General features: G+C 45.7%; 1 protein-coding gene across 1 annotated transcript in view; it reads left to right on the top strand.

Moving 5' to 3' along the window:
* The first annotated feature begins 811 nt into the window (after positions 1-811).
* The window catches only part of WDR5 (WD repeat domain 5), an 11704-nt gene continuing 1936 nt past the window's right edge, over positions 812-10579 (top strand). The window contains exons 1-13 of the mRNA XM_015644648.2: positions 812-894; positions 2441-2631; positions 3442-3550; positions 4835-4908; positions 5818-5907; positions 6486-6575; positions 7210-7293; positions 8113-8168; positions 8298-8344; positions 8501-8576; positions 8903-8936; positions 9677-9751; positions 10012-10099. Of these exons, the coding sequence (XP_015500134.1) occupies positions 2551-2631; positions 3442-3550; positions 4835-4908; positions 5818-5907; positions 6486-6575; positions 7210-7293; positions 8113-8168; positions 8298-8344; positions 8501-8576; positions 8903-8936; positions 9677-9751; positions 10012-10099 (904 nt within the window). The 5' untranslated portion in view covers positions 812-894; positions 2441-2550. The remainder of the gene's footprint in view (positions 895-2440; positions 2632-3441; positions 3551-4834; positions 4909-5817; positions 5908-6485; positions 6576-7209; positions 7294-8112; positions 8169-8297; positions 8345-8500; positions 8577-8902; positions 8937-9676; positions 9752-10011; positions 10100-10579) is intronic.

The raw sequence follows: 10579 nt of genomic DNA, 5'->3' as shown, positions 1-10579 counted from the left end.
GAGTGCCACATCCAGTTACTCCTGGAACACCCCCGGGGATGGGGACTCCACCACCTCCGTGGGCAGCTCTAATGTTTAATGTTTCCCCCTAACCCAACATTTAACACCACTTTCCATATAGAAATTCCCTCTGATGTCCAGCCTGAACCTCCCCGGCACAGCTTGAGGATGACTCTTTATGCCCTGTCACTACCTGCCCAGGCAAAAAGCCTGACCCCCACCTTACAAACATAATTATGGATATTATAGACATTATTATAGACATTATACAGACACGACTACAGACATTCCTGCCGTGCGAATTGGCCTGCCCTTCTCACAGCCGCTTTTATCAGTGTGCATCCAACGTGGCCAACTGCGGACGCACCCCAACGACACCCAACCCCTCCAGCGGGGCTCAACGGCCCCGAGCCACGGCAGCAGCGCCCCGGCCACCCCGTCCCGGTCTGTACAAGCCCGCTTCCCACACGGGAACGCCACACCGCCATGGATGCGGCCCGCACCCCGCGGCCTGCACGGGCAGGGCGCTCCCCACAGCGAGCGGGGAACGGCAGCGGGCGCTGGCAGTGAAGGAGGGGAAGGAGGAAAAAGAGGGAAGGGAGGATAAAGAAGGAGGGGAGGGAAGGGGCGGGCACGACGCCACGGGGATGGGCTCCGCCCGTGCGCGCACTCGCGCCGCTCTTTTGGCTCTCGGGCCGCGCCGTAGCGCTCCCGGGAGAGAGCGGCATTGTGCGGCCTCCGGCCCGCTCCGCGCAAGCGCCGGCCCGCATTCCCCGCCTGGCGGACCCGGACCCGCCGCCGCCGCCGCGTCCCCCCCTCCCCTCCCGCGGCCGCGCTCCTCCCTCGCCGCGGAGGAGGCGGCGGCCGCCCCCCTTTCCCCATCCCCATCCCCCGGTAAGTCACCGAGAGAAAGAGCGAGAGGGTGAGGCGGCGGCTCTTCTCCCGTCTGCTCCTCGTCCCCCGCACCGCCCGGGGCTCTCCCGCACCGCCGTTGCCCGCGCGCGGCGCCGCCGCCTCCCCTCAGGCAGCGCGCGCGGAGCCCGCCCGCTCCCCTTCCCCCCGGCCCGGGCCCCTGCGCGCGCCCGGCCCGGCCCCCCCTCGTTCCCCCCCATCTCCGACCGCGTGGGGACCCCGCACTCGACCCCCCCTCCCCGAATTCAGGGGCTCCCCCGGCCGGCTCCAGCCAGCCCCGCATTCCAGAGCGAGGGAAGGGCCGTTCGGGACCGGGGGGTCTCGGGGGGTGTTGTCGGTACCGCGTGCGTGGCGGCGGGGGATGCGCAGGGAGCCCCTCGGGCGCGGAGCGGTGCTGCGGTGGTTTGGCAGCGCTCTGTGTGCTCGCCCGAGTTCCCAGATGAGTTCCAGATGAAATGGAGTCAGGATCTGCGTTAGGGAAGTTTAATTTCTTCTTGTGGCTCCCAGATTGCCCGGGGAGTGTCCCTGACTGGAGATGCAATCCTGTGCCATGTGCTCTGGGATGACCCTGCTGGAGCAGATGAGCCGCTGTGCTCCCTTCCAGCCTGGCCCATTCTGGGATCTCCCAGATCCGAGCACAGCCGGCGGGCAACTGGTAGCGCCCTGCTCTGCACCCTCTCGGGAGGGACATGCTTGGAATGCCAGTGGATCCTGAGAGCAAACGCTCTCGTTCCCGAATGTGCTGCCACCAGCAAAAGGAGCTGCGATGTTGCAAAGGCACTTAGAAGACAAATCCTGACAGTGTGAGCCGGGGGTGATTCTGTTCCTGAGCTGAAATGTGGCTGAGCTGCAGCAGTGGAGATTTGTTCCCTCTGCAGCATCAGCCCCGATTACGGAATCCTGGCACTGCACTCCATCAGGTCTTGTTACAGAAAGCGAGTCTGGAGAGGCTGATCCAAGGCTGCTGCCAGTCAGGGAGAAGTCTTGGGTGGAGAAGGGGATGGTTTGATGCTCAGACCTTTCAGCAGGGAAATATGACACCAAAATATTCGCATTCTGAGGTGAAAATAATCTAGTCAGGTCTTAAGCTTTGCAAGCGCCGGTTATTTTAAGTGTTCCGTACAATCTTGTACTCTAATAAATTAAGATGGAAAGGCCTTGGACTGTTCTTTCCATCTTGGACTGTTCTTTCCATCTTCCATACAAACTGCTGTATTTACTCTGTGCTAAGTACTCGTTAGAAGTGTTTTGGGGTCTGCAATATGAAAACCTTGCCACAGCTCAAAGCTATTGTGCTGTACTTCAGTTTGGAAAAAGCTTTCCAAGGAGTGATCAAAGGCCGTGGCTTGAGTTTTTGGTCTTGCACATAAGTGGGTCTGAAGGCCTAAAATACTGCTGTGTTGCTCAACAGATAATAAATAGGGGTTTTCATACTGGTTTCTGGCAACCTGCTCTTTGACCAGTCTCACTCTTGTGCATGCTGAGAATCTTTTTGACAGCTAATGAGAATATTTTGTTTTTCTTCCAGGTTTTCCTTTCAGCGTGGTTCTCCTCTCGGTGGCAAGAGCTGCCTTTTAAAGCAGCACATTCATTCTCCCCTTCAAGCACCCATAAGTCTCATTTGCCAGCTCCAGAACCATGGCAACAGAAGAAAAGAAGCCAGATGCAGAATCCACCAAAACACAATCTACTCCTTCCTCCTCGACCAATCAGAGTAAGGTGTGTATGGGGCTCTAAAATATATCCCTGTAACAACACCTGGAACTACCTGAACACTCAGCAGCCAGACCAGAATCAGGGATTTGAATTCTGCTGTAAATTAAGATATTTTCCATGTGGCTGCTTCTGCTGTTGTCTTGTGCTGAGGATTTTATGGGAAAAGTGGATGGAGTGCAGCTCTGCTGTAGTGCTCAGTGTTGCTTTTTTTTGGTTTTGGGGAAGTTCTCCCTAGTGAAATACTTCTTGTCATTTTGATAATGACAGATACTGTTCGTTTGTGGCTGGAGAATTGGTGGATCTCTAGCTGTGGGGTGGGGAGACAGTTATTTGGGTTGTTTGAAGCCTGGAGATGCTCATAGGAGGTGTTATTTTCTAACCATGAAGCCTTTACAAAGGGGAAAAGTGGGATTTTAGGGGCATGGAGGAGTTGGCCTGCAGTTTACTTCATGATCAGGGTGAAAATGCAAACACTTGAAAGCACTGCAGAGATCAATATCGAGAGTGTTACTTGGAAGTGCCATGCACTTTGTGGTTGGATTATTCTCACCTGTTGGTTACTGGCTAGGATGGAATTCACATCAGGGGTGACTTGGTGTTGTGCTTGGAGCAATGAAGCCCCAGACTGAAAGGGTGTTTGTGTGTTTTTTTTATTTGGAGAGTGGAATAGGAATGTAAATGTAAATGTGATGTAAATGCTGAGATCTCTTTTGTGGTGAACATCCACATGGTCCATTCCTCTGTACTGATCAGAGCTGGCCATTGAGATACTAAATTTGGAATTTAACTCATTCATACATGTTTTTCTTACAGCCTGCCCCAGTAAAGCCAAACTATGCTCTCAAGTTCACGTTAGCAGGACACACAAAGGCAGTGTCGTCTGTCAAGTTTAGTCCTAATGGAGAGTGGCTTGCCAGCTCCTGTAAGTATTGCTTGCTTTTATCTCATTTCAAACACAAACGTTATTTTTTTGGCCTTGAAGAAGGGCCTGTCTGCAGTGCTACCTCCATCAGGGAGAGGAGGGTTGTAATGCCATGGTTTTTCTTAAATGAGTGATACCAAAGTTGTCACTCTTGTTAAGTTCTGTTACTTTGAGCACTGGGTGTTTGCATTGCCATGAGAGCCCTCACCTGTGCAGATTTCCTTACGGAACAAATGGGCAAAAACCAATGCAGGGTTCTTTCCTGTGCAGAGGAAACCCTTGTGCTTTTCTGTATCAATAGAAGCTTAAGCTTCTAAATTAAACTTTGAGCACAGTATCTGCAGGCAGAACTTACCTGTGGGAAATAAGGAAGGTGCTGCTGGGCTGCAGAGTTGGATGCACATTCTCTGTCCTGTGTGCCTGTGGTGGCTGACAGTCAGAGGCTTTGACTGCCCCAGTGAAGTGCAGAAGGTTGTTATAAATAGTGTTTCACTGCTTGCTCTCTTAAGTGATAGAACAAGTCCCCTTTCTGTCAGTTTTTGTATTTCATGAGGGTTTTTTGGTGTTCAGCACTGTTTGACAGCTTTGCCTTGAAAATGTGCTTCTGTGACTGTCAGTGATCCAGAGAGGATCTGTGTGTAAGGAAAGGGCAGTTGGAAATGTTGAATATGACAGTGAGGGTCACTGGAACATCTTCCAGACATGGGAATGGCTTGGGGCTTTGACTTAATTGCAAACACCCTCAATAAAACCAGCGCACTGTGCCATATAAATCATTCTTACAGCGTCCCCATCAGAGTTCCCCCTCCCTTTTCCCCTGAACATGTTTTCCAAACTCTATATCTGGCAAATAGCAACTTTTTTCTCTGGCTTGTTTTGCAAGTTACCATGGATAACATGTTTGGCTTTCTGCAGGCATCCATTCAGTCCAGTTTGTGGTGTAATTATTTTTCTTTTTGGGGAAAAAGCCTTTCAAGCATTCCTGTGGACCAGCACTACTTTTACCACTGGCAGCCTAAAACAAAAGTAGGAACCCAAGTTGTCAAGAGAGAAACTAAAGCTGCTGGAGTCTTTCTGCATTCCAGGCAGCTTATGTAATCTCAGCTGCTGCAGAGTGCTGTGTAGGAAGCTGTTCTTCACCAATTTGGTATCACCTTCTTCTCTGAGGTCTGCCTGGGGAGGGAGAACTGCCCAGAGACAGAGTTAACTTGTTTCCTTTCACCTGGAAGGGACAGCTCTGGTAGTGCTGTTAATTAACCTCTGATCTGGCACATTCTTTTCCAGCTGCTGACAAACTCATTAAAATTTGGGGAGCATATGATGGCAAGTTTGAAAAAACAATATCTGGTCATAAGCTGGTAAGTGTGAGGTGATTACTGTGGGAATTTACCTGGGATGAATTTTGCTTTCTTTTCCTCATTCAGAAATTTCCATTCTTGGTTAGTCCCACCTGTGTAGAACGTTTGTTCTTCAGTCTTATTTTGTGGTTTTTTGTTTATATAGTCCTGGAATTGCTGGAGTAATAGTGGGGCAGGCTGGGAATATGGGTGGAGTGCAGGCTGCTCATGGAACACCTGCATTCCCAGTCCCCAGCCAGCTTCTTGTGTCCCTGAATTTCAGGAGAACCCACCTCAGACACAGGGCAGAGCATTCCTGGGTGAAAATCCCCGTGAATTCTAACACTGTCCTGTTCCATCTTTCCTTTGTAAAAGGAACAAAACACTTGCCTTTTAAGGAGATTGAATTTTTCTTGTGGGTTTGCCTACATAAACACAGCACTTACTCATTCTGCGAAGTTCTAAAGAAAACACAAAACTCCCAAGCCCTTTGGTTTTCCTTTTTTTTAAAGTTTTTTACTTGCTGAAGTTTCATGAGCAAAAATGAAGATTTATCATAAGAAAAACCACTGGAATCTTCTCCAGCCTTTGGGGATTTGGACTGTAAAGAGCAGCCATTTGTCATGAAGAAAAGCCACTTACTCAGATTAATTTATGAGCATTCTATTTAGGAATTCCAACAAAGGGTTTTGGTGGCCACAGTAAGAACTGTGTGAACGAGCTACTGATGTTCTCAGAGTGTGTGGCTCAGCTTAAAATTAACTTGTGCCAGAGGAGCTCTTATCCCAGCAAAATCACTGAATTCCTGACTCTGAGTGCTGAATGTTCATTCAAGCTTCAGCTGGGAATGTAATTGCAGTCTGTGTTTTCCCCTTTTCTGTGTGGCTGAACAAACAGAGCTGAGGAGAGAATTGTTTTCCTTTGTTTTAGGGGATCTCTGATGTTGCTTGGTCATCAGATTCCAACCTCCTTGTCTCTGCCTCCGATGACAAAACTCTCAAAATATGGGATGTAAGCTCGGTAAGGGCAGGAATTATTATTTATTTTCCTTCATTTTTCTCTGGCATTGGGTTCTTCACTTGTGTTCCTGCTTGTAACAAGCTGGTGAATGGGCTGTGAGGATAAATGAATTGTGCTGTCTGCTCTTGGAAAGTGTGGGATGCTTGTGGGTACCACGAGGAGCCTGAGAGAGCACTAAAGCCTGATGATGGAGATAGAATCACAGCAAAAAGCCTCTCAGATGAAACCTTTCTGTAACTTCATATCACAGCCACACTTATTTCTGCTTTTTTCACCCATTCTCTCATGACAGAGAGAACTGGATAATTTGGTGGTTGAGTTTTGATTAGGAACATTAAATGGTTTGGATCCTCCTGAGCTACCCAAAGAGTTTGCACCTCGTCTGCAATCATGATGATTGTTTTATGTAGGTTTTTCCTTTCCTGTTTTGTTGCAGCTGGCCCTCTGCCCATCTAAATCTGGGGTTAGAGATGGTTTCTTTCTGTGCTGCACAGTGATTAACCTTAATGTGGTCTCTCTGGATGCTTTTATGACACTGGGTGATGCTGTGTATTTAACTCTGCTGAATTTTATTTCAGGGTAAATGCTTAAAGACATTGAAAGGGCACAGTAACTACGTTTTCTGCTGCAATTTCAACCCTCAGTCAAACCTCATCGTTTCTGGCTCAGTGAGTGGTTTTTAATTTTCTTTTCTTTGTGGGAAGCACGTACTGCACACTCCGTCACTTGTCACTAAAGGGACAGACAGGTTCTTTAGGGATCCTTGGCAGAATGATGATGGCATTAAATCATAGTTACAATTACAGCTTTATTTTCTTAGCAGATTATTATGATTAGTATAGCACACTAATTTATGATTAGAATGGCACAGGATTTCTGCAGGCAGGATTGATGTAGTACGATTTATAAGTAGGAGTACAGAATTTATGTACAACTTACGGTTTCTAACCTGGATTCTGACTTATCTAAAGGATGACTTCTAATCACCTCTTCCTCTGCAGGTTGGGTCAGGTCAGGGTTTGAAAACAATATTAAATGAAAGAATATGAATCACACAGCCCATTTCAATTGTGTTTTCCCTCACAAGCACAGCTTGTAGTCAGGTGAGCTGTGCATTGCCCCTGCTTGGGGAAAGCCTTTAATTCATCCTCAGGGTCCTACATGGAGACAAGGAATTCAGGGAGGTGTTCCCAGACTGTTGTTGTATCCTGGGCTTTCTGACCCAGCTGAGATAAGATTTCATACTGAATGCCTCAATCAGGTGCTTGACTAAACCTCCTTGTGCCTCTTTTCCCTCTCCAGTTTGACGAAAGCGTGAGGATATGGGATGTGAAAACAGGGAAGTGCCTCAAGACGTTGCCTGCTCACTCTGACCCAGTTTCAGCTGTAAGTCTCTCCTGATCAGTGAACACAAAAATGCTTGTTTTGTTAGCAGAGCTCCTCCTGCCCCTGTAGAGAGGTGAGTTTGGGCTGTTACCAAGCCCTTACACAGTGTCCAGGCTGGGCTGTGGTCATTGCTCAATGGGAATGCAATGAGAGATGTTTTCTCTAAGATCTCTAAGGATTTTGGCCCTGGCTGTAAATGTGAGTAGTGCAGAGGTGTGCCAGGCATGCCTGTGTGTCATTCTGGGACACAGCTTTGTGGCACTTGATGCTCAGAAAACAGCCTGTGTTTCTCTAGCTTTTGTGTTCCAAGCCCTTACTGAAATCCAGAGCAGGCTTGTTCCATAGAACACTCTTGTTTTAAATCTCAGTCATTTAATAGGAGAAATAAGCTTGGAATACAGCAATATCCACTGGAATTAAGGAAAACCAGAAGGTGTTCAACTCTTAATGTCTTTGAAATGAAGACCACTGAAAAAAATGTGAGCCTCAGATATGTTTAACTGTGGTTGTTCTAACATGATTGTTCTGCCATGTGTAAAAGATATTTCACACTTACAAATGTCTCTTACTAGTAATAATTCTAAAAAATTACTCTTTAGCTATAAATAGCAGAAAATTGACCTTAAAACATGAGTGGCTACATAAGAGGTTCTATTCCATGCCCTTAAAACAATCAGGTTCTGTTCACATGTTTTATTCTGCTGATGTGTTCCATGTCAGAAATTGAAAGTAAGGACTTGTAGTGGAGCTTAAACATTTGATCTTTATGAACATCAGTAAAGCTATTCATTTTAATAATTAGTATTAATGTTATTACAGGTGCATTTTAATCGTGATGGATCCCTGATAGTGTCAAGTAGCTATGATGGACTGTGGTAAGTAGTTATTTCTTGTCTGCATTTTAAAAACACTTTATAAAAAACCCCAGACTTGTATCTGTAATGTTAAAATTGTAATAAAAGACTTCAAACCCAATAATAATGATTTTTGTGTGTTTTAAACAGTCGAATCTGGGATACAGCATCAGGCCAGTGCTTGAAAACACTGATTGGTAAGTAGAAACATTTCTTGTCTGGGCTCTATTTTTCACACAGATTTTGAAATATGAAATTTTGAATATGAAAAACAAATGAATGTCAAAAGAAACCCTCTGTCAGTGAGATAACATAGCCATGCACTTTGTAACCTTCTTTTAATTCTGCTGTAGATGATGATAACCCTCCTGTGTCTTTTGTGAAGTTCTCACCAAATGGCAAATACATATTAGCTGCAACTTTGGACAAGTAAGTATAAAAAGAAAGGAGAATAACACACAGATTTGAAATTTGGAGTATCAGATGATGCTTTATTCTGCTTTTTGGCTCCAACAGTAATGATAATACATGACTTCATATATAGTGTTTTTTATAGAGGAAAATATGAATGGCATGGCAGTAAAATTGATATTTTGGGGTTAACTAACCCTACATTCCAAAGCCAGGTTAAAATAATTCACATAGACTTTTGGAACTCTGGTGTGGAGAAACATTTTTCAGCTTCTAGAAACTTTAAAGACAGAAAAATAAAAATACCCAAGAACTAAAATCTTTGTTTTTCTTTTGTTTTCTAGCACTCTTAAACTTTGGGACTACAGCAAAGGAAAGGTAATTCTTTCTCTTTATGTAGACTTAACTAAGTTTTTAAGAAAATAGGATTTTACATGTGATTTTTAAACTTAACATATGAATACTACAGAAAAAAGTGTCAGTACTCCTCTAGTGGAGAGGATAAACTTCTAGCAGAGCCTGTTGCAACAGGACAAGGGGTAATGGTTTTAAATTGAAAGAGGGTGAATTCAGGTTAGAAAGTTCTGTGAGGGTGGGGAGACCCTGGCACAGGTGCCCAGAGGAGCTGGGGCTGTCCCTGGATCCCTGGAAGTGCCCAAGGCCAGGCTGGATGGGGCTTGGAGCAGCCTGGGATAGTGGGAGGTGTCCCTGCCATGGCAGGAACTTTAAAGTCTTCAAACTCAAACTGTTCAGTCTTTTCTCTAAAACTTTCTCTCAAACTCAAAGTATTCTGTGATTCTGACTAAAGGTGTCTCTGAAAAGAAAAAAAATTAAAATACTTGCCTTCTGCATAGCCCTGAGACATTAAGTATAGCAATATTTCTGCTTTTTTCTCTTCATGAGCAATAAATTGCCTTTCATCTCTTTCACTGTTGTTGTGGGACGAATTCAGGGCTTTGTTTTGAGTTTTAGAGCAGAGCATCCTCTGCATCCTCTAGATCAGTTGGCAGTGGGAAACACAAGCTGATATGTTTAGTCTTTTTTTCCCAGGGAGTTTGTCCTTGACTGAGAAAACTCCCTTCCAGCTACATTAATGTCTTGTGATTCTTCCCTTCCAGTGCCTGAAGACGTACACAGGACACAAAAATGAGAAGTACTGCATATTTGCCAATTTCTCTGTCACTGGTGGAAAGGTTGGTGTTGATCTGATTATTTATTATTACCTATGTGCACTTTTTACTGCTTTTCTCTGTAGATAAAAGAGGATTTTGGGGCTGGAAAGCTCCTTTGGTGGGTGCTGATTTCTGTGTCTCTAGGTGGACTCACTGTCAGCTTTCCTGACTTTTCCTCCTTCTCCCTTTCACATGACAGCAATGAAATGTTTACTGAGAAATAGCACTTGGATTTGGATCAGAAAGATTCAGATAACTGTGTTTTCTCTCTTCCTCTCCAGTGGATCGTGTCTGGTTCAGAAGATAACCTGGTTTATATCTGGAACCTTCAGACAAAAGAGATTGTACAGAAACTACAAGGACACACAGGTGAGGGATTCTGTTTTTATTGATGAAATATCCCTCATTCCATCAGGCTTAGCCCGAGCATTTTCTCTCTGATACCAGTTTTGACTCTCAGACCCATAAATTCTTGACTGGCTGAAGCTTAATTGAACCCTGGGACTTTTGCTCCTTTTTATGAAGAGTTTTTATGGGCATTGAAAATGTTTTATTCTTCACCTGTGAGATCTTTGACATCAGCTCACAAAGGAGATTTGCTTGAGGACAGAACTGGTGAAGATGTTTTAGTGTCTCGTAACATTAGTGACTCTGAATGGTGTGTTAACACCTTCCAGAGCTGCAGCTGCCAGGGATAAGGGTTGATCTGGACTGGAAATGTCTGTGCATGTGCCTGGTCTTGAGCCAGGAGCTGTCACCTGATAGGTACTTGAGTCTGAGTCCTGTGAAAGAGCAGAGTTTTAACTGAAATCTCAGCGTGATCAGCCCTTTGCTTTGGGCTGGATCCCA

This window comes from Parus major, chromosome 17 (genome assembly GCF_001522545.3).
Source record: "Parus major isolate Abel chromosome 17, Parus_major1.1, whole genome shotgun sequence".
NCBI lineage: Eukaryota > Metazoa > Chordata > Aves > Passeriformes > Paridae > Parus > Parus major.
The sequence above is the reverse complement of the archived record's forward strand: the minus strand, read 5'-3'. Positions and strand labels throughout refer to the sequence as shown.